The sequence below is a fragment of the Barbatula barbatula genome (assembly GCF_947034865.1).
Source record: "Barbatula barbatula genome assembly, chromosome: 18".
In the NCBI taxonomy this organism is placed as follows: domain Eukaryota; kingdom Metazoa; phylum Chordata; class Actinopteri; order Cypriniformes; family Nemacheilidae; genus Barbatula; species Barbatula barbatula.
Window position 1 is genome coordinate 15,275,395 of NC_136781.1, and position 25,334 is coordinate 15,300,728.

Consider the following 25,334-nt stretch of genomic DNA (forward strand, 5'->3'; position numbering starts at 1 on the left):
TTTAAGTGCAGAAAAACACTCGGCATGATATTACTATTCAAGGCCTATCTAAAACTATATCTGCTCTATAGCACACACAAACACAGAGAGAAACCGGATGAGAAGGTTAATGAGGATGACAAAGAGAAACAGATTTGCATTAAATGAAGGAAATAAGAAGCCTTGCGGAACAAAAAATGTGGTTAAAGTTTTAGATTACTTTAGGATTTGGGCTTCTGAGTTAATAAAATGTCACATAATATTCAATTTCTGCTGGCACGGGATGTGCATCTTAGTCTAAAAATGAAAATATCTACATTAAGTACATGCTGGTGAATTCATTGCATTATCAATACAGAAATGTCTTAAAGGGATAGTTCACCCAAAAATGAGTCTTAGAGTCCTTCTTGTTTACTTCTTGTGTCATTCACAATGGAACGCTTGCTTCTGATGGGAACAAAGCCAAAAACGAAATAAGATGTCAAAGCACAGAATGGATTCTAGCTAAATGGGGTTTGAATGATTCGTCCATCAGAGTTCCACACATATACTGTAAAATAGACTCGGACTGACAAATCAAGGCTATGGGTGTCATTTATAAACATCGCGTACTCACAAAACGGGGCTGGAAACGTGCACTTTACATGCAAAGGTTGCGCCATTTGTGATTTTGTCACGGAGAGAAAGGATGGGAACTTTTAAAATATTTTTATGGCATCTGATAGCGGTTGGACCCGGAAACGGTTTACATCCACTATGGTGTGTGACGTCAGGCTTATTAATATACGAGTCAGCATTCATGAGGTGCTTTGCATTGACTATTTATGGGTAAAAATGGGCATGTACAGGGCGGGACACGAGGCTGATTCATGAACGTACTTGCAGGTGATCTGAGATTTATAAAGCGTTTAAGTGGTACGTACGGTTATATGAGTCTGTATATGTTTTGCCGTATGCTATGTTTGGCTTTCGGGCAGCATAGTAAGGATCCTACGCACAGTTTTTTAAATGAGACCCCAGATCATGATGTACAGCCATTTGACCAAACAACTCTGATGTTTCACAAATAGCAAGTTTCTTTATGCATCCTTTATAATTTTATGATTTAAAGGGATAGATCAACCAAAGATGTCATTTTAAAACAAAAAAAAGATTGAATATTGAATATTAACTTCCACTGTATGGACACAAAACCACTGAGGCATTTCACAAAATATCTTCTTTTGTGTTCCACAGAAGAAACCTTCATATACAGGTTTTAAATGAGGTTGACATAAATGAGGTTTATATTTTTGGATGAACTATGCCTTTAATGGCTTCTTGGCTGTTTTCCTGTCAATCGTCTGTAAGACTTAACATGGCAACCTCAGTGTTGGTGAAAAAATGACTTCATGTGGCCCCACTTATCGCCATGGAAACAGCATCACTTCACAACGTGTGAAACCCAACTCTCAATTCTTTGTCCTTACTGGCCAAACAGTTTATGACAACAGCAACCGCAGTCATGTGTCAGGTTGATACATTTAAGAATTTCAATTAATACCTTTGAGTTATACACAACCAAGAATTATGATTTCACGGTTCTAAAAAATGAAATGTTTACCTGTCTAGGGATATGCAGCACAGGTGTAAGATGGAGGCGGTGGTCAGCAGCACGTCCAGAGAGGTGCGGACCAGACAGAAGGTCTCTCCGTAGATCCAGTTCAGATGGATCAGTTCTATGGCACCGAACGGCATCACCAGCACTGACACCAGCAGGTCAGCAAATGCCAGTGAGACGATGAAGTAGTTGGTTTTGATTTTCCTACAGGGGAAACACATTCACACTCTTATCTAAAGATGTTTGGATATTCACTCAAATCTGGTGTGCATAAAGTACATGCGCATCAATGGCGATGTGTGTGGTACATTGCTGTCATAATGTTCACCAGCCTGAGAATGTCCAGAGCTCTGTTCATCCTATTAATGAGTAATAAAAGTCCTACTGGAGTGTCTGAACTCGCAGCTCTATATATAGCTCACTGAGAACCATTAATGGGTTCAAATCATTCTGGCACTTAACCATAACATGGCATAAAAGCCGCATACCAGCTGCCTGCCGACAATATACATCTTTGAAAGAATGCAGAGCGCGGCACCGATTCGTGCAAATCTGCTGCCAATTCACAAGAATGAAAAGCAACAGGCATCTGATAATTATGCCATCGGATAGCGTATCACTGTTTATAAACCACTCGAGATTTGCAATGAAGCAAAATAGCACCAGATGTTTCGTTTGACCCTGCTGCGATAGCCTTTCGGACAGCCTGTTTAAATTATTACCGTCATGACGTAACGTGCGGTAAATGACGCCTTTGGAGATTATTTTTCTCGTGACTCCTGCAGCATTATCATATGAACATTATGCAGGTGGTGGAGTGGAAACATGCCGCTCAAGTGAGAGCATCTAGGTGGTATGAAACACAATAAGCAAGTCATAAATCAGATGTACAGTATTTAAATAATCTGTGGTAAAGTTTGTGAGGGCAAGACGCATACTGATGCCTCCAAGCCGGAGAGCTGAAGGAAATGTATGGCATTGACAGCCGCTCTGAGATTCTCATCCATTATTATAATTGACAGGGTTATTTTACCGCAATGCTCCCTTGTCTGCTTCAATGTAATGCTTGGGATATTTAAAGGACTTGAAAAATGAAGACAACAGTGTGCATTATTTTCGATGAATTTACTTATTTCAACATGAAATGGAGCATTTTTACTTTTTTGAAGCATGTACATGATTCATCTGTGCATGTTACTCCAAATAAAAAGTCACGATGCATTCAGAAACCAATGTATAACATACACGGTCCTACTTTTTGCTTGTTGAATGACCAAAGTTGGCCATATACAGTACTTAGGTCGCACACCTTTTGAGACTGCATTCACCACCCACTAGCAGAATTATAGACTACAGAATCAAAAAGTGTTATATATATATATATATATAAACTGTACTGGTGAAAATATCACTCCGTCTTTCTGAAACAGTGTATCTCCATATTTCCTTTTTTTCTTTTTGCCATGAATCATTATTATTAGTCACACTTTACGTTGGTCATGGAGTTTTGCAAATATCTAACCCAGTGGTTCTCAAAGTGGTACTTGAAGAGATCCATGGTGATACGTGACACGAGAGGAAATTAAAAACTCAGTATATTCATTTACATATAGTGTTTTAAATACAAAGTCAAATGTTATATATGATCGATATATATGGAATACATCTCATATAGAGTTTTGTGAGTCTCTCACTCTCTCCATCTTCCGAAGAGCTGCGTGCAAAAGCTCTTATTCTACACGCGTCTGCATCTCCTCGAGGTCAATATAATGAAGTGCGTGTTGACATATAGTTTGGATGCGCTTTGACTAGAGCAGCTGCAGTAAGGTGCGAGTCTTTATGTTTATGTTTAAGTATACATATATTTATTTATCTATGTGTTAAATATTATTTCCACATTGTTTGTCTTTAATATAGGTCAGTAGCCCAAAGAGTTAATAAATCCCCCATAAAAGTCATTTACTGTTTACACTGTACTCCAGAAAAGTGTTTTGTGTCCACTATTCCTGCTGACTAACTTGAAAAACATGTAAAAAAATATCTGGTAAATAAATGGTTTTAGAATCGAGGTGTAAAGATAAAGATTCACAGCTCTACTGGTAATTTGAGTATTTATTCATGTGATTTTCTATGTATTGTAATGTGGTACTTCGAAAAACAAATTGTATTAAAAGTGGTACTTGATCTGAAAGTTTGAGAACCACTGATCTTGGTGCTTGTACATAAATGATTAAATACTGTGTTGTCAAATTTGACATTTCCTAAAAGACAGTGAATTTGGACATCTGAGGTTTCGGTAAGCAAACAACATCATCTAAAAGGTTCTTTTTTCAACATTATTAACATGATCTAAAGCTCAGAGGGAGTCACTGATGGCTTTCTCAGAATTTCACATTCGTGATGGTGTTGACACTTTCTGGAACAGACTAAGATGATGATGAGACGGAGATTTTGATACAGTGTGGGTGGAAATCTAAAGCGCAAGCGAACGGCCGTTGTTATTCCCTACCAGACAGCGACTATTTCTGTTAATAAAGGGTTGAGATTCTTTCAGCTTTCACTGATGTAGAAACAATTGCTGCATATTTTTTTTAAGAACGCAGCAGGTCCCCGTTAAGTAATTAACAAGATGCTAATTACTTAGCGAAGTAAAACCCAAAAGCACTTGTGAACTGAAATAAAATGCTGTTGATGCCAGAAACAGCTTTAATCAAAGATGCAATTGAAATTGTTGCAATAACCCTTTACATTTGTAGAGATTCATGAATTCCTACTATTTATGTGTCATGATATACGTCATAATAATAAACTTTCATATTAAGATTAAACTTAAATATATTGTTAAAAGTTGATGACATTTGTTTGGTTGGTGTAAGCTAACACTCAATGAACACAACTAACACTACCTCTTTATTTAATTATTTATTAATATTTAAATATTAATATCTTCTTTACTTTTGTAATTAACTTTTGTCATATCTCTACCATATGCTATAAAATACAGTTATACGTTTCTTTTTTACACAGTGTAAAAGCATCTAAAAAGAACTCCTTTTATAGGAATATTGCTTAAATTTACCATACAAACATTTATATTTTAAAAGACTCCAGTCAAAAGCTATTGCATTACAACTCAGACAAGCTGAACAAATCACATGCTAAACCAGGATGTTTTTCCCAGGATGAGAGGAAAGTGGAGAGCAGTGGGTTGAGAGAAAAGAGGAGGCGGGGTTTCTGACCTGAGCTGCCGGTCCTTGCAGACGGCCACCATAACCAGCAGGTTGCCCAGGATGCTCATGAGCATGACCAGTGACAGGAAGCTGATGAGAGCAACCCTCTTCGCCATCCCGTCGCTGTGGCAACACAGAGAAGACAGACTTATTGACAACTAGTTGATCATATAAAAAAACAACACTTGAGATAGTAAGTCTTTGAATAATATATCCGTTTCAGTATGAAGGAATTGAACGAGACTATGAAGACCACCAACTGCATTTTAATATTTGAAGCCAAATGGTGACCGACACATGCCTTTAGTTGTATATTTATTGCATTTGATGTAAGTTTGATTTGCTAATTCTTAAAGTTGACATTTAAGAAAGGTTTCGCCACCTCAATTCCCATGGAAACAGCGGCGTAGAGGACTGGCCAGAAATAGAAAGAACATTGCCCACACAGCGTGGCCGAACAAGGCAAATCCTTCTTGCAAATTTTTTTTATTTCTTGCCATGATTATAATTTGTAATACTGATGATGTGAATCTCAACAACATATCGCATTATTCCTCATCAGGGCTGCTATTATAAATTCCATTTATGTTTTTTTTTAGCCACTTTTGAACTTGCCTGTCATTTAAACATTGACATGCATTGCAGTTTAACGTTAAGAGAAAGAAACAAACATCTAGCGTAACCCATTGAAATCTAAAGTAATTCATATCTGTCAGACACAATGTTTTCTCTCAAGATTGACACTGACTGTGTGTTTTGAAGTTTAATCCTGTTATCGTGACTCCAGGTAATTGTCAGAGGTAACCCCCTTCCACACGATACAGACAAATGAACGGCAGGGCTTTTAAGATACGTGATAAAGACTCATTTCCTCAACCACAGAATGTCTGAAGCTTCTTTTGTTCATGAGCTATAAAGCTGCACCTGCTCAAAGCCTTACAAGAAATCTGAACGTTTATGATGTCTATGCTTTTGCGATTGTCATATCTTGGATAAAGTTCATTGGCTGTTAAATATAACAAATGGACAACACATTTTAAGACAAATGACGAAAAAAGTGAAGAGCGACAGCCCTTATACAGCACCACTGCTTTGAAGGAGGGAAGTCTAGCTGTAAAATGACGTCATGTAATTAGGTCAATCACTGCTCAAGTCCTTCATGTTTTCATTTAGTGTCGAAAATTCCAGACTCCTGACTGAGTGAAAACACGCGTTGTCGTGAAAAGGATGGCAGCAGCTCAAGCTTGACTGAAGTTCTCTCAAATATACTTTTTGTATAATTCATGATAATTATAAGAGCCATAAACACTATCCCATTAATCTCTCTGCTAAAAGAAAACATGTCTTAAATATAAAGGAATCAACAGCCAGAATCCTTGCAAGTTATATATTTCAAAGCTTTAAAATGTTTAATTTATTATATGGAGAGACATTAAGGAAAAGTGAAGATGTGCAGACCAATGTATTTTAAAATATATAATTGTGGTGAGGAAGGCGGGACGAGAGCCGTGACGAGGGGCCGGTGGCGTGAGTGATAAGTGGAAGCAGCTGTGCGCGCACCGGTCCCGCATCTTATCACGGAGGAGATTGGGAGCTTAAAAGGACGATCGGCAGGACTGTTAACGAGAGAGGGCCGGGCCCGGACATATGTTTAGTTTGTGTATGTTTTATGGCCGGCAGTCTACCGTGAGGTGGCTGCCGGTTACTTCCGTGTTTATTGTTTATTTACTTAAAGTTTAAGTGTTTGAATGTTCGCCGGTTCCCACCTCCTTCCTTCCCTTATAACGAACTTTATTACATTAATATATAATTAATAAAATCCCTAAAAATGGAACAAACTGTCTTTCATTCCCCAGCATTGTAGTGGTCGGTTTGAGCGTTCCCAGAGCCGTTGAAAACAGAGTTGCGACACTCGCATGTTGGAAGAATGGAATGCGGAAGTAAGTCATGTCATGGAGGGCTCTGTAATAAGTGGTGTTTTATTATAAGGATGTTTTTTAAATAACACTACTGTTTTCCTCAATATAAAGGGCTTTTCTATGTGTCTGCATTGAATAATTTTCTATAAAGACTGTTCAGTGTGTAAAATGTTATCTAACCTCTCCCTGAATAAATTATCAAATAAAATCTTGTACTGACTGAAAATGTTTCACTTGTTCGTTTTCAGCGACCTTTGTGGTGAGTTAACTTGCAATCATTGATTGTTTATTGATAAATCACATTTTTATATGAATGTCTTAATGTTAAACATAATTTAACATTGCTGTGTACTGAAGATCATAGAAGCATAAGAAACGTTAATGTATGCATACTGTTAATGTCTTGCACATTATGCATCCTTGCTAGTCAAATTAAACACACAAAAATATAGCTACAGCGCAAGTTCTGCCGGTAAAGACTCAATCTCGCATCATCCACTACCATTCAAAACCTAACCAATCACATCCCAACATGGAATATAAAAGATCGCCACTTACCCCTTTCTACGTCCGCAGTGGAAGCAACATTGATTCACCCCCATCCTCCCCACCACCACCAGGAGGTCCCTGTCCCTACAACCCCAAGGGGGGTTGGCTACGCCCCCGTCTCTATCTTAAGACGGGAAGTGGAGGACTTCGTGGCCCTCTGGATGCGAGCCACGGACAGGGCCTACTCCAAAGAAACTCAATAACCATATTTACCATAACCATATATTCTGTTTACCAGCTCTTTAATAAATGTTTCATACTCTACACTTTGCCTCCCGAGTCTTTCTGGTAGAATTGATTAAAACTGTCTCTCTAACTGCGTTCACACCAGACGCGAATGAAGCGTTAAGCGCGAATGAAGCGGCGCGATTTGAGCGTTTCGGGGGTTTTGACAAATTTTAACTTTGCCGGATCAGGAGCTTGCTCTAGTAGTGAGCGGAGGAAGAATCCCAAACAATAATGGAGGACTGCGCCCCCGAAGAATCTGATGGACCCAGACACGGCGCTGAACTAATCTACACCGTTTTTCAGCCTTCCATAGCACATAAAGCGCAGTTACCCTCCCAACAAAATCCATGTCAGCCATTTCGCAACAAGACTGGAGCCGCCCGGCAGAAGCCCCTCCCATGACGCAAATTTTGTTGTTAAGTGAATTTTACTTGCGAATGAAGCGAGTAAACTCAAAATGTTCATGCGTCCAACTTCGCGTGAATATCACGATTTACTGCGTTTGGTGCGAACGACCTATAACACTCATCAGACAAAATGGTATTATAAATTGAATCAACATAGTTATCTGTCTCTCCCGCTTAAACCCATTCAAACAGAGTAAAGGTTTGGAACTATGGAGAGCTCCATGATCGGTGAGATCATAGTGTGTCACAACTCTATTTTTCATCGTCTCTGAGCATTCCTATCGACTTCCACATCACACATTCAGCTGTACCTGTTTTTATTCAATTGCTAGTGATTTGAGGGTTGAAGGAAATTTGCCCTCAAAGAGTCGAATCCAAACTTGAACTAAGGCCCTTCGTTTTCATTAATTCTCTATGCAAACGGGCATCAGCCAGCTCTGTTTTCACGGCCACTCGTGAAGGACAAATATGCTGATTAAAAGCACAAAGTGCATTGTGTGAATTTACTGGGATCAATGAACAATTGACCCGTGCAGAAGCAGGCATTAGCAATTCTAAACTGTGAAGAGAAATACACTATTAAGCCTTAATATGATAGCAATCCATTACATTTCAGATACTTTTAATTGGCTAAGAACTTTGGTGATATGTAGGAAAGCTTTGGAATAACCCTATGCCGTGTTGCAAACTTTGCAAAACATCTTGCAGTTAATTTCTTTTTCTCTTTTCTCTTGTTGTTTCCCCAATAAATCATGTTGTGCAGCTAGCTCTGACCTTTCCTGACATTCGTGCTTATATTTATTTGACAATAGCGCCTGTGCTCTCCAACACCAGACACACTGTGGAACGAGAGAAAGCAGCGATGACCATACTAAATGAATAAACCATGACTTTTTATTCGGCTATCTCCTGTGCAGAAGCTTCTGTTGCCACATTAGAATTTATCCATAATCATTGAGCTTCAAACCTCATTCGGGTTTAGCAAGGAAGGGTCCATCACGAACACAACTACCGTGACCTTTAGTGTTGGTTGGCGGGAAAGATTGAAATGCTCTTGATGTGCAGTAAATCAGTGAAGATTCACTTTAGTCTTTTAATGCAAAGGTCAAAAATTTGCTTCCTTCAAGGTTGATGAAGAAATGATATGCATCTGGTTTCACTGGAGCATTGCTTCCATTTGCTGAATTCCTCAGGCGAATTATGTCAGGCCAAATGAGAAACGTGCCATTTTAAAGAAGCACTTTCACAAGTGCAAATAGTCGACTCAGCTTCCACATATCCAGGGTGCCGTATCTTTTTCTCAATTCCATTTGCAGATGAGTGCTCCGCACCCCTGAAGCCGAATAAGGCATCTCAATGGAGCTGAACCTCTTCTACCTTTCCCAATAGGCTCACATCGGGAAATGTTTTTCATGACTATTATAAACCTTTCTTTCCCATCCTGGTTTGTGGATTGACAGTATTAATGGGAAATGTGTTAATATCTTGCACCTGGGAGTGGGTTGGACGATATGTCAGGCTTTTCTTTTCTTCAATTGAGAATTCATCTATTCGTGTGGACAAAAGGGTGTTTCGGGATGAGCGCGGATGACTGGCGTGGGTTCAAATGTGGATCATTTAGTGCTTTCGTATTTCTGGATCATTTATTGGCATTTGCAGATACCATGTCGTCAATGTTTAAATGTTTTTGCGGTGAAGTCAGAAACCTTTAGCAATGATGAGGTTTTTGAAAACACGTCAAAGCGCTGATTCTTCTCCATCTCGTCATGTGTTAGACCCATTTGAGAAGGAAAACTATATAAGGGGGTGTATGTGTATAGTAGTAAATAGATTTAAGACCTTGCGATTTGAAAATCTCATTTTAGACCTCACTTTTTGGAACCAACAACATGCATTATCCAATTATGTTGATAGTCTTCAATGCAAACAAATCTTTTTTTAAATTTCAGATGCACTTAAGGGACAACGTCTACGTTGAAGTAACTGTGCAGCATTTGGCCAAACCAGATTCACCGTTGAATCAGATTCACACTGCATACACATGGCAAATGAATAAGAATCAACTAATTCCTGCAAGAAAATATCAAAAGCTTGATTCTTAAAGTACTTCTGATGGTGGAGAGATGGACCACAAGCCTGATAGATTATCTCTCATTCCAAGAAAATCTAAAAGACAATTTATTGACTTATCGCGCAATACATAAACTTGACGTCGGTAGTTTTGGTGATGCAATATATCGTTATTGTGTTTATATATGTTTTTGTTTACATAAAATTGTATGAATTGGAATGACATTTTATACTGTAGTAGGCTTAATCGGCTTGGTGTCAAACCCGCAAACATCACACTTGGGAGCGCTTGAACAAGACACTCTACTGTTTAAATACGGCGGTAACGAAAACAGCAACTCGGCAGAAAACAAAAGCCATATTTGGAGCTTGAGAGAGGTCTTAGAGACGAATTTCAAACAGCGTTTTTGTTCCTCCTTCACGAATGAAGCACCACTCGCGTGGACACTGCCAACTAGTGGTCGGCATGTGTAATTGCAGACTACACGGCACAAGCTTAAAGTATAGTGGCTACAGCGTAGGACTGATGCAGAACTATAAATCAACCTTAACTGACGTAAACATGTACTGTACGTAATGATTACAGGACCAAAAGATAGAGAGAGATGAAATAGGAAGCAGTGCTCTTTTAGTGGCAAAATGTTATTGTATTGTACAGAATATAGGGGTTTATTGCTCGTTCACAAAGTGGACATAAATTGTGGACGACTTCTTTCAACTTCATCCCATTAAGAGGGAGTCAGGTCATCTGTATCAAAGAGCCTCGCCGCCCTGCTCATAGCAGAAGTTTACAGGTCGGTTCAATAGTAAAGTTCACAGCATCAGGGTGATTTGCAGGTTGAGTTGCTGGGATCAAAAGGCCGTGACATCTCTAAAATAGCATGTCTGAACGTGTTCAAGCAGAGAGAGAGAGCGGGAGAGTTAAGGACAGACATATCACTGAAATCCACCTGCCTGCATATTCATTTTCATCGAATAGAGCATTTACTTTATAATAAACAAATCCGTAAAAACTGACATTTTCTTGTAAACTGGAAAAACTGAAATATGCCGTAAAATATGTTTTCCCCGTATAATTATAGGATATAAGGATATATATAAAAAAATCCTCATTTTCTTGTAAATGTGCTGTCTTGTTCTGTCATTTTATAGTTTTTGACTGTATTTCCGAAACAAACTGTAAAAAAATCATTTTGATTTTATAACGGCTTAGAAATCGTAAAATTGGCTCAGCCAATTAGAATCAAGGGCCAGAACTGACCATTTTATAATACATTTTCTCCCAGTAACATTAAAATGTCCCTTGTTTTTTGAACGTTTTTCAGAAATACAGAAAACCCTGTAAAATACAGAATAATGCCATTAATTCAAGTTTGAAGTTTTTTGACAGTGTACCCCTCTATTATCCACATTATAGTAAATAAAGGCTTGCATTACAAAAATAAAAATGATCACATAAAAATCATAATAATACAGCCACGGTAGAAATTAAGAGACCCTTTTAAAATCTGTTAATCTGACTTTAAAATGTCCTATTTATAGGTATGTGATCATTTTGTTCCATTCTGTGAACTACTATCAATATTTAACAAATATATTTTAAATCTTAGATGAAAATATTGTATCTTTTTGCAACACAGCAGTACTATTCGTACATGTATAGGAAAAGTTCCAAACTATATCTCTTATCTAATAATCTCGATTTTGATCAGTTTTCATGTGTCTTGTCATGCTGTCAGTCTTTCACATTGCTGTTAATTCAACAGACACTGGACTGGAATGGTCTCTTAATGTCTCTAAAAATGTCCCCACAGTACCAATAACTAGTTGTGACATTGTATTGTAGGTATGTATTTGAATCTATTGGAATTTGCTTGGAATAGGCCAACGCTTTAAGGTCAAATATGTATTGGAAAGTAATATAACTATTATATTTATTATATAATATTATAAGATATTTAATAACATATAACATAATGTATGAAAACAGCTATATTCTCTGTAAGTGGCTGCTAGGTTGCTCCTATAGGCAACAAATACATGTTATCAAATAACATACAAATGATGTATGTTTAATCTGTACCTCTATATGTTAAATTATGAATCTCTGTACAGTTTATTTACTAACAAATGTAAATCATAATTTTGCGAAAAAAAAGAAAGTTATCACGCCAAAAAAAAACAGCATCCTCCATCTGGTGCATGATGTCAGAAAAGTCTCCTAAAAAGACTATGCAGTCACACTACGTCCTGCAGAGAACAATCTGTTTAGTAGTTCATTTAATGTCATTCCCTCATTATGCATCATGTGCTGCAAAGTAAAGTAAATGGGCTTGTTACCCAAAGGCAAAATTTGTGCAATATTGAGTTAACGTGAGCTACATCTGCATCACCCAGCATGCTTGGGTTTACCTCTCATGGCTCTTATTTCTAATGTAAGACTGCTCTGGATAATGTTATCCCGTGATGATAGTCTTAAAATAAGACATCAAAAACTTCTTGTCTATGCCCGACACAGACCTAGAATAACCTCTGGGGTCTTCTCAGTATAAACTATAAAGACTGTCAAAGGAGGGATTTTCAAGATCCAGAGCTGTATACAGTGAATGGGATAAGCAAAGCAGCGTTTCCTGAAGAGACGGACATTCTGCTGATAAGCAACTAACATGAGGGAATGTTACCATACGGGGTGTGATACGGGGAACTCTGTAATATCGATGATGCTTACCGGCATGAATGAAAATGTTTGGAGAGACAAAGCGTACTCCAAGATGAAGCGCGGCTCTGTGGGATCAGTGATGATCACACACTCAGACTGGGTGTTGTGTTTCCTCAACGGGAGATCTGACAGCTTTGTTAGACGTGCTAGAATTTCCAAGAGCTGGATGGCTGCCAGAGTCAACACTTTTATTGAGGGTTTAGAAGAATTACACTGTCCCTGAATAAAAGTTTTTTCTGTCCTTGTGTTTCACAGTCAGGGGTAGGATCAAATTTATATTAGGACTGCACAATATATCCAAATGATCGGAATATCGTAAATGTGCATATAACAATATACATATCCCAATCATGTTTTGCAATAACTGATTTATAAAAATACAAAAAATTACGTATGGACCTTTGGATGACATAAACAGCTCTGATCCAAAACTGGTCCAAAAGAACTTCCTGTTTTAGTTTTTAACACTACACAATGGTTGAACAAAACGCAACTATCAGAACATTTTTAACCAAATCAAAATGTTAAATGAATATCTTAAAGTTTCAATTGTACATGTGAGATTTAAAAAATAAAACTGAAACCTGAAGTGCTTCTGGAGCAGTGTTTACATCTTGCGAAGTGGTCTATAGTCTATACTATGGTTTAAGGCTGATGCGGATAGCAGAGCGGCTGTGTCTGATGTGTGGAAGATGATCAATAATCAGAAATAATGTAAAATATGTATTTTGGTATAATTATTTTCAGTTTTTAAATACTGTATATATTTTACAAACTTGAACCGTTATTCTATCGCACATTGCATTATTTAGCAAATGATTTGTGGTGAGGAAGGCGGGACGAGAGCCGTGAGGCGGGGCCGGTGGCGCACAGCTGATTCCAACTATCACTCACGCCTCACGGCCCTCGTCCGGCCTTCCTCACCACATGATTGTTTATCGCATTTTCTTTAGTATCGTGCAGCCCTATTGGGTATACAATTATTTTTCAATATATTTACAATAACTATTTATATAGTATTAATTAATTTAATTTATATTAAATATCGTATCACATTACATAGCATGCAATGACACATCGCTTATATTTTTTGCACAGCCCTAATTTACAATAATGGATTTATAAAAAAGAGAACCGTACGATTCATTAGTGTATAACAAGGTTTGAATCCAGCCTGGGTCATGTCCCGATCAAACTTGTCAGTTTTACAGACAAATTCTCTAGTAGGAAAAAAAATATATTTAAGAATGAGAGGCACAGCATGTTACTTATTGATGTAATAATGAATGAAATAACATATGTAAGTGTTTCAAATCTATCTATAGTTGTGAAATGAGGAAGGCGGGACGAGAGCCGGGATGCGAGGCGTCAGCTGTACGCACACCGGTCTCGTATCACGGAGGAGATTGGGAGCATAAGAGGACGAGCGACCGGACCGTCAGGGAGAGAGGACCAGGAGAGGACCAGGCCTGGACTATGTCGCAGGGGGCTGCCGGCTGTCTATTTAACGTTTGATTTTGTTAATTAAAAGTCAATTTTATGTTCGCCGGTTCCCGTCTCCATCCTTTCACATTGAATCGTGTTACAAGTTGATGTTACTTGAGTGGTGGCCGGGACTGTGTACATGTCAGTACAGTGTGCACATGGCGTCTCACTCAGATTAGGTAAACATCACAGCACTAGTCTGCATGTTGAGCAGTTTAAGTGTTTACCAGAGATATAATGTTCCTCATATATAACACATCTGTGTGTGCTTCTAAATCCTCATGATGTTTACAAGTTGCCAGTGTGTCTACATGCCAGAACCTTTAAATAGTGTTGATTTCTACATAGGTTTACTGTACATTTCAATACATGTTGACATTGCAAATCATTTGAACCTGTTGTGCAGTAAAGGGATACTTCAGGAATTTTCAGATTGAAGAATGATTTGATCTATGATCTTCTGCAGAACACAAAAGAAGATATTTTTAAGAACATTGACTAGTATGGACACAGAACCACTAAGACATTTCTTAAAAGGTCTTCTATTGCGCTCAACGTAAGAAAAGGGTGAGGATGAAAAAATAATGACAGAATTTTTGATGTGGCTGAATTTTTTAAAAAGTGCGGTAAACACATATAATTGTACTGGAAATGTGATATAATTTAATCTTGTTTACAGCAACTGAGATATTTCAAGGTGTAAAGTCGCTCTTTATTAATGCAATATTGCTAAAATATTTTTTTTTTCTTCACACTAAAACAAATAAAAACATTTTGTACTAAACATCACAAATCATTCGTGATAAGGTACAGAAAGCCTAAATACTGACGATCAAATCAATCGAATCAGCCAATACAGTGAAAGTCAAGCAAGTGTAAACAGCAACATTATTAAGTGGCATAAAATTTCACTGACAAGAGCATCAGACCCTGACAACAAAAGACTCCTGGATGCCGACACTCAAGTCTATTTATATCCCTCATCACTGCTTTGTTTAGTGCTGTGAAACTTCATTGATGTTACAGGATACTGAGTCAGATTGAGGAAAAAGTAAGCAGATACGGGAACAGTGAAAGCTGATGCTGGTATCTGTTCTGCTGAGTAAACAGGCCCAACACTTTGGAGACCTTCAAGTCCCCCTGATTCTAAAACAAATTCCTCCACATTCCCCAAGAGCTTGAATTCCGCTTTTAGAGCGAAAGAGTCATTTTATGACCGAGACATTTCGGTGAACATATGGCTGTGCGATACTGAAATGACATCGGAGGGAATTCATGCAAAACTCTCGGGCGGAGTTAAAACGTTTTATGCATGGACATGGTCTATTTATAAGCCAACTTTGGCCTTAAGGTAGAGTTAGGAAAAGCACAGTGGTGGTGCTCTGACCTCTCATTGGTTTCTACTTCCTCCATCTCAGGCATCTGGGCGGTGGAACTCAGATTCATGTGCCCGTAGAAGAAGAGAGATCCTGGAAATGAAGAAGAAACAGGTTACAGTGACGGTGGAGTGTCTGTTAAGATCTTTACTTAGGACTTTTCAACTAGATCCCCAGCTAGATCTTCAATTTATTAAGATTCATTAGATCATTTATTTCATTTTGTGGTAGGGTCATTTTAATGTTGCTAATGTCGGCTTACATTACATGTCTAACAATACAACGTATCGACATTTCGCTTAAAATATTGATACCTATTTATGGCTGTTGTCATTGACTGCCCATTAGACTGATTTCATGTGTGTTGTGAATTTTCCCATCATTTTTTAATATCATTTATAATGTTTTCAAGCTAACAACGTGTCATGCTAAACAAATGCTTTAATTGTGTTTTTAATCTGATGCTGTTACACGTTTAATTTATCGCATGTTTTAACGTTGACAGGTCTTTTTATCACGACCCACCCGTTTATATTGTACAAAGGCTGTTCCCATGAAATGGTAAGCTGCGTTGTTTGTTTCCTTTGTATACAGTAGATGACTAAAATAGCTGCACATAGAAATTGGGTTAATTTAAGAGAGGAAAACACACTCGGTGCGTGATGTGTGTTATCTATTAACCCCGGGAACAATGTGAATGAGTGGCTGTAAAGTGGCGGGGGAAATTTATTACTGTTGTTGAATGTCATGTGTAAGAGCGGAGGATAAGAAGAAATATGCTCTAGGCAGTCTATTTATTGTGCAACCAAAGTACGGCTGTCTCCTTCAGGTCTCATGAAAAGCATCTTGATTCTGGGTTCCCACACCAAGTTTTTCATGACTTTTCTAAGTTTTTATGTCATTTTATACAGAAGCCATTCGTAGTCAATGAAATATTGAAGAGGTAAACATAAATGTATTTTCACGTGAAATTCCCCTTCTTTTCAACGTATTATTTATTAAAGTCTATAGACATTTTGGACTTTTAGGTTGGAAATTCACAGGTTAAACCTGGTTGTTTGCCATAATCATAAAAACACAATAGTTATAGGTTTAGCTGGTGTACTCAACAAACACTGTTGAAGGTGGGAGGGTGTGGAGAACAGAGAGCTAATGTAAAACAGTTTGCAGTCAGTTCTAATGTACTGTATAAAAGACAATAAATGAAAGGTTTATGCTCTAATACCCAACTAACTTTTACTCTGCATTGTCAAGGTCAACTGGTTGACTTTCCTGATTTTGACTGTGTTTACATTAGCTCGCTACGCTATCTACGTTTTGGATTTCTGGATTCTTTCATTTATTTTCAAATCTGACATGATGTATAAAAATGTACGCTTAAACAATATTTCACCCCCCCCCCCCATAAAAACAAACAAAAATAAATATATAATACAATTGTGTCAACATTAACCCTCCCTACTATACTTCCGAACGTTTCTGTCTTTCCTCTTAAAAGGACAGTTCATCCAAAGATGACAATTCAGTCATCATGTTCTCACCTTCAAGTTGTTTTAAATGTGTAGACATTTATTAGTTCTGATGAACACAGAGAAAGAAATTTGGAAGAATGCTTATAACCAAACATCTCTTGGACCCCATTTACCATCATTACTTTATCTTTTTTAGAAATTTTGAAGAATGTAGGACAGCAAACAGTTTTGGGGCACTTTTGACTACCATTGTAATTTTTCTTATAGTCAATGGGTGCCAAGAGCTGTTTGGTTATAAGCATTCATCCAAATCTCTATCGTAGGAAATGTATACAGATATAGAACTACTCGAAGGTGAGTAATTCATGACAGAATTTTCATTTTTGGGTGACCTATCACTTTAAGTGTCTTCACATAAATCTTTTCTTTTATTTGAACAACGACAAAGGGAACATATAAGGCCACTACATTGTAAACGTTTTCATTCACTCTGCTAAATTGCATCGTTTTTCAGCTATGGGGCAAAGAGATTTGTGACTGCAATAACTGTCTAGCTTCGGCACATGCACAGACATTTAAAGCCTTGTTGGCACAAGAAAAGCAATGCAGCATTAGGGCTTCATGCCGACTTGAGAGAAGGGGCTGTTAAAGGCTTGGAGGAAATGTAGCTGGACTGGTGGGTTTCTCATCACCGTCAGTTCTGTCTGGCAGGAGAATTCCAGGAGCCCACCAACATGGAAGTTAAACCTCCAGACAGCCTTTCACCCTCTCACTTCAACATAAATGCAGCAGACAGCCTTAACGTCATTAAAATAACATCTATTTAAGACCGCAAGTGCAATAATCACTGTCAGATTTAAATGAGAACGCTTCTATCGCTACATAGACAAACAGGATATGAGCACTGACGTAATCGAATAAACACAAGAAGAAATGACTACAGCTTACTGCACCTAAACTAGCTTGCCAAATAGCTTTCACACAATACATGACCTGCCAAAGTCATAAAACACTCTTTTTATTTGTTTGAAATTAGGTGACTTCAAAAAAGATTTAACATCTGAGCCTGTTAAATGAACCTGATGTTTATGAAATCTGAAAAGGAAATGTGTTTGGCCCACTAAGGTCTTTGTAATTTCCGAGTGGCATGTACAAATGAGTAGAACAGAAAGACTTTTCATCGAAGCAAACCAAGGTAGTCGATTCGGAAATTTGCGTGCATATCACATTTACGATTTCATTTAAGATTCCTCATTGGTTTTAACCTTCAAACAGCCAAAGAACGGAAAGGACGTGCGGGTGATTCATAAATATACAGGATGTAAGAGGTAGAGGTGTCACTGGTACTGTTAGATGATACCGGACAAAGAATAATATTTCAGATTTTTACTGTGATCAATTTTCTATCTGTACAGATATGGAGGAGGACCATTGTGGTGGTGAAACCTGTATTCTGTCTGCCTTTATCTTGGGTTTCAATATTGTACACACAGCAAGAAATGGCAGCAGGTTTCAGTTCCAACCAGACTGGCTGAATATCTGTAGTCAAAGTGAACTGGTTTTTGTGAGGTTTAATGTGGTTTAACAAGTTCAAGGCTGATACAAAGGCTTCTGAAGAAGATCTATGAAAATATGAATGAAAATAAATACACAAACTGTTCAATTTATTCACTTTAATAACGCATAACATAAAAGAAGATATTTTCAAAAATGTTCTTAACTTTGTGTCCATACAGTACAATAGAAGTGAATGTGTGCCGCCATTGTTCGGTCACCAACTTTCTTCAAAATATGACCTCTTGTTTTCAAAGTCATACAGGTTTGAAATGACAAGAGGGCGAGTAAAAGATGACAGAACTTTCATTTTTGGGTGAACTATCCCTTTAAGTTTTAAGTCACAGAAATCATTCACTGCTCCATCGCTCTCAATTCTTATATTGTGCTTAAACATATTTAAACTAAAATGATCAAGATGTATCACACATAATCTGGTATATTTATGAGTGTAACAGGATATTGAATTAGGAAAAATGTAGGACATGACTTGATTTCATTCATTAGGAAATGTTTGGGCTAAGACAAATGGCCGTTATATAACCGAATGTGGAAAACAAATTTAGAACAACCAATGAATCATTCATAATAAGACTAGAAACATGCATAACAAATAAATAGGCTATGCACACTAGGGGTTGCACTGATCCCTTTTGTTGAGAAGTTATATCATTGAAGGTTGGCATTTTCTATCCGCATTGGTTGTTCTATTCACAGCATTTGAGAAAAGGAAAGTTCTTCGATTCACAAATCCCAGTCAGAAAAGACAAAAAAACTAACAATTGGCAATTCATGCTAACCCAAACAGCATGCAAATGGTAACAGGGATTCACGCCTCCATGTCTTAAGGTACAGTAAAGTGACCCACGACTAGTTTGATAAATGTCTGGACAACTATACAAGTCTTATTGCACATGGACGGAAGTCAATATTTGTCTTGTTCAGAACAGAAGCTTTAACACTTGTCTTCCCCATAGCGTAAGAGACCAGCATGAACTTCTTCCCCACAGATCACAGAAATATAACTCCTCTCCAGGTGAACTCAATCTCCCTGCATCAAAATTGAAGAATCCATCCATTGAATTCCAGGCGCCGACTCAGCCACCCACTGAAAACTGAGAGGGTTTTTCGGACACTCCCTCATCTCAATAACACAGGCCTCGCTGAGTCAGCCTCTCCGGCGGCAGATTGAATTAACGGTGGAGAACGTCTCCCAGATATGAGGAGGGTCCCCGGCACCTGAGGTTCCCCAGGTACAGCGTTCCGAGAGTAATGGACAGAGTAATGAGAGCAAAGTTACTTCTTCCAAATGAGCCTCATTTCAATGCCTGAGGAGATGCAACGCTCGAAGGAGTTTCACATTTCATTTAAATGCAAATTTGGGGTTTAATGACGATCTGGGACATCTGCGCTTTATACCCGTGAATATACTTAGGCGGTTTAAAATTGCATAACTTTTGCTACAGTTACGCCTGTTGTTTACACTACTCCGGAGTTATTGACCCCCGAAAACTGAGACTTTTGAAAAAGCTGCAGATACCGTTTTAGTTTGAAAACTCTGGGGTTGCGTTTATGTGTTAACGGACGAAAACAGAGACTTTGGAAACGCTGCAGACCTAGTTTGAAAACCCTGGGGTTGCGTTTATGTATCATCGTCTTCTGTGTCTTTGTGGTTGCTTCCCTGATTCGTTAAGCCACTGTCATAAGCAGTGGCGCAAAAAGTGGGTATGCGCTATATGCGGCGCATAGGGGCGCCGCACCATGGGGGGCGCCAACGAGATGGTTTAAAAATGCATATTTTATTGTATATATAAAAAGTTATATACATTTTAGAGGACTAACAAGCTAGGCGGCCCCGGTGCCCTCATAAGATTCCATCATATAATTTATTTAGACATAGAAGGGTAATATCGCGAGTGGGCGGGGCGCCGTGAGTTACGTTAAGTACGCAGTAACGTTAGTGAGTTGTCGTTGAAATTTGAATTTGAAAAAGATAGATAAAAGAAGCCTTCGGGGGCTAAAAATAGTAAAAGAAAGATGGAAAATGGAGATGGCCTGTCAAGGGATGCGACAGCAGCTAAATACGTGGATGGTGAAAGGCAACAGGTAGGATTTAAAATGTGACGTCTATTCTTGCAAATACAATATTCATGTTAACAGACTAACGTTAGCTAGCGAGCTTGCTGAGCAACCGACCGTCGGAATCATGAATAGATCTGCTACCAAACTTGGAGGCTTGCAAATATAAATATTGACTGGCAAGTGTTTGCTAACTTAATGCAAAATAATGTTGCTGCTGATATCTACATTTAGATTTTGGTTAAACCCTATTGTACCAATGCCATTCATGAAATATCTCAATTTTATTAAAGTAAAATAAGAACTGGTAAATATAAGGTAGCACGCACAATAAATGACTAGAAGCTGGAAAACATTCCTTATGCAATAAGGCTGGTTTATCATGGATTTTTTTACCATTAGCTTGATGTTAGCAATGCTGTGCTGTCAGACATACAGGCTACTTTACATCTGCTGGGTGACATGGAAGCTGCAAGGGCCACATTTCTCTCTCTTTAAAGATCTGTGCTATATGTATGTATGTATATATATCAGCACAGACCTTTAAACAGAAAGAGAGATGTGACTCCTGTAATTACTTTTCTATATGTATGTGTGTGTTTGTGTGTGTCATATTTGTACTTTTTAAAATCCCAAATGTTAATGTAATTTCAACAGCAGCACAACCTTACTGCATAATAGTTGTCTTATCTGATGCCATCCCTAGGCTGATTTAAAAATTGAATTTAGACTGCTATATTTAACAGCAAAGTTCATTTTATTCAGGTGTGAGGATGGTGGATCAGGAAAGACATTGGAAAGCAACAGGTAGGTCTAACATTAGGTGGAAGTGTAGAGGGAGCTTGATACCTACTTGATACCAACAGATTAATTTCTTAATATTATGAATATGGGAAAGGTAGGGGTGTAATGGTTCACAAAATTCAGGGTTCGGTTCGATACGATACACTTGACACGGATCGGTACGTTTTAGATACGGCAAAAAGAAAGAAATGGCAGAGAAATTTCCATGAATACGTTTTTATATATTTGTGTCCATATACCATATAATGATGGTAGGCTTACAGTAGCTGTCTGATATACTTTTAAAATAAACCTTTATTATTTCAAGCCCATGCATGATGATGTCAGGCACACTTTTTTATTTAGCAGGGGGGGCGCCAAAACTGTTTCTGCATACCCCCCTAACACTGAGTAGTTGCGCCCCTGCCAACTGTCATCAACAACCAACTTTTGTATGCCCATACAACTGTTTACATTTGTTTACACACGCCCAGCGTGTCTGAATGGTCATGTGACACGTTTTCAGTAGATTTTTTCTAAAACGCATTTTCGTTTTAAAACACCTTTTTTCGTACGACAGCAGGGTTATGTAAATACCCCCTTAGGATCAAATTTTGAGTTGTGTTCATTTTTCACTCTAATGTGCCTCATCCAAACCGTTGAATCATGCGTCCTGTTTTCTATTGTAAACCACTAACTGCTTGTAATTTAATGCCATAGTTTCAGTAATGAGTGACTATTACCGTAAATCACACTGAACTGTTATTTGTCATCTAAAAGCATGTACACAGACGACTGCTTAACATTTCATTTTAATGGCTTGTTTTTGACAGTGTGTGATTTATTTTTATGACATATGCAACTTAATCTGCACTCAAAAAAACATGCTAGCCGTCGTTCTTAATGAGAGAATTATTAATCTACTTTACAAAGCAAATTACTGTTCAGTGACCGCCAGCTCTTTAAATCGCAGAACGCCACAATGGAATTTTTGCAAATGCAAATGGAATTTTTTTCTTCTTAGATTTCTAGATGTTGAGATCTACGATTCACTGATACTCAAGAAAGCAACATGCAAGAGCCGTGGAGTGTAAACCTTTCCACAGCATTATGGAATGAGATGTGTTGGGTATTAACATCAAATATTATGTTCTCTATGTGTTGTTACAATATTTAAGCACGGTTTCATCTGTAAACTTCCGGTCTGTGTTGGTTATAATATGACAATTTATTTAATATTTCATTTATTATAATATTTTACTGTATATTCTTTTTATTCAATTACATTAAAACTGCTTAACAGTAATTTATTCTTTGCAGAGGTTAAGTAAAGTTTGTAACGTTTGTTGTCGCTGAAACCATCTATAGTTAATCAAATCATTTAATGATTACATTTAATGCCAAAAAACAACAAGTATAGATTTTGTAGTCTAAAAAATGTATTATGTCTATGGCGAGTGTGTTGCGGCTTGAAAATATTCCTCAAATATAAAAACGTACAGGCTAATATTCAGCGAAATGTTGCTAAAATGATAAAACTTACCCTCAGCGTCTTGATATCAACTCAACCAATTCTCATCTAAATCATCCGAGACCAAAATCTGGGCTGTGGAATCTACATAGCATTTATATATACAGTATATACTTATATACGTGTCAAATATTTTGAAATTGTCTTCTTTTCTAAGGAAAATTACAGGAAGCGTCTGAGATAAAACTGACATTCACTGAAACATAAATGTGAACTCCATTAAGACTCCGGAGCAAAAAAGCCTTCCTCCTAGAGAGCTTTCATAAACTATGATGAGATGATGAATAAAACATTGCAGGTGCATTAATAAAGGGCAGAATATGATTCAATAATACAAAATTAATATATTAAAAGATAAAAGCCTTTGACAAGAAATGTGACGTTTAAGAAAAACAAACGTATCACTGACCGACAAGTGATAACCAATCCAAAACTGAACAGCACACAGCAGGTAGCAATCAGTCTCTTAATGATGCCCACAGTATATACAGCCCACAGCTGAACGGTGCAGTTAACCGGTTCACTTCTCCAGCCTCCATTAAACACGGTGTTGACTTACAGGAAAGTTCTGATTGGGTACAAATCTCTCCTTTCATCAGATGTGTTACATGTAGTAAATTACTGTAGTGATTTCACACATCTTACAGCTTTGTTGAGACGCAACGGTGTCTGTAAATATAGCCCTGTCTTTTGCCAAAATCAATCTGAGAACAATAAGTCTCCGTGTCTAATTCAATAGCAGTCACCATGTTTTTTACAATCTTAGCACCCCTGGTATTTTACGACCCATTACCGCCTGTCTGGGTTCCTCTCTGCAGTATATCTGTAAATGGGAGCAGAGTCCAAGGACTCCCATATTGTGTATAGTGTGTTTTCTGTAATAACCACCGACCACATACGCCGCAAGTTTATCAAAAACAGAATCCCTGGCTGCTTGTCAAAACACTATCCACCATGAGAGCTACCACAGCATTTCTGAGCATGTTTGAATCATTTGACCCATGTGAGAAACCAACCTGCACAACATTTTTGGCACATTTGAATTGCACAAACCACAGCTACTGTAAAACAACATCCATTTTGGGACATCATAGGCACTTTGAGTCATCTGACCCTAGACAGCTACCCACCTAACACAACATTTTTAGGTATCGTGGGCCCATTCAAATCGCACTTTGAGACAACTTGTGTGGTCATCACGTGTTTGTTTGGATCTTTCAAACCAAGTGAACTACCGACTTAAACAGCATTTTTGGCATCAAAGGCATGTCTGAATCATCCAAACCCAGTACGCTTGGTTTGCCTACAGTTGCACACTAGGTTCTGAAATACAGCACATGCCTGCAGGAAAATTCAGGTCTCTAGTTGACAAATTATTCATCCCAATGGTGACTCGTGCTGAAAGCATGTTCCCTCGGTGGGATTTTACTGAGATGGACTGTAAGACTGCACTCAAAAGCCCCATAAAAGTTAAAAACACGTTACCCTGTGTCTTGCAATTTCTTCATGGTTCAGTCGGCTAAAAGTAGTCAAAATAAAGGTGACCTCGAATTCACCGGTGCACCAAGGTATGCAAGCTTTTTATTTTGCCCCACATCCATTTAGGATAAGTGTACTCTAGGCCCTCCAAAGTCCAGAAAAGTTTAGTTTTTAAGTTAAATATAATAAAATGCATCAAAATGGTAGAGTGTGGGTGTTTTGGTACACCACGTCATGAAACTCAATGAAACTCATAGTTCGATGCATTCATGTTTTGCGTTATTAATAAATGATTGGGAAAAGCTCAAATATTCTTCTAAAGATCTTAGTGTTTTTCAATTTTTTCTACTACAAGGGAGTGCAAATAAGTCTGATCCGACACTCAAGTGCCAAACTGAGAAAATTATTCAAAAGAAAAAAGCGAAATGCGACTGTTCTTTTGTCATTTTAATTTCAAGGTAAAAGTGGGCAATGCACTATCATAGCTAAATATAACGCTTTGACAGATTCTCCAAATGGGCCACAAAGTAACAGCCTCGGTAATAACATTATGAGCGCAGGCAAATGGATTGTTCCATTGCAGCACTGACTGCCTCAAGCAGACAGAAAATGAAAAGGATGCTGATTTCCTTCCGTCTTAATTGAAATGGATAAGATGTACCAAAAGTGTAATGCTCTCGAACAGCCCTCCGGCCATATTAAGACCTTGCAAAATGTGAGACTGAATGAGTGTCACGTTCCTCCTCCTTTTCCCAAGTGAACACATTTAGTTTGCCAACTGTGTATGTGAACCCATAAAAAAAAATGCATTTAGCAAGATTTAAGTCACGTACAGTACATATGTTTGCAGACATCTATGTGTCTGAATAAAAAA

The 25,334-nt window shown here is 37.9% G+C and overlaps 1 protein-coding gene across 4 annotated transcripts in view; it reads right to left on the reverse strand.

The window, feature by feature from the left end:
* Positions 1 to 25,334, reverse strand: part of htr4 (5-hydroxytryptamine receptor 4) — a 100,715-nt gene that overhangs the window by 44,138 nt on the left and 31,243 nt on the right. For all 4 annotated transcript variants that reach the window (XM_079479654.1, XM_079479656.1, XM_079479655.1 and 1 more), the window contains 3 exons: positions 15,574 to 15,655; positions 4,819 to 4,932; positions 1,583 to 1,783 (listed from right to left, as the gene is read on the reverse strand). In XM_079479654.1, coding sequence (XP_079335780.1) covers positions 1,583 to 1,783; positions 4,819 to 4,932; positions 15,574 to 15,655 — 397 coding nt within the window. The remainder of the gene's footprint in view (positions 1 to 1,582; positions 1,784 to 4,818; positions 4,933 to 15,573; positions 15,656 to 25,334) is intronic.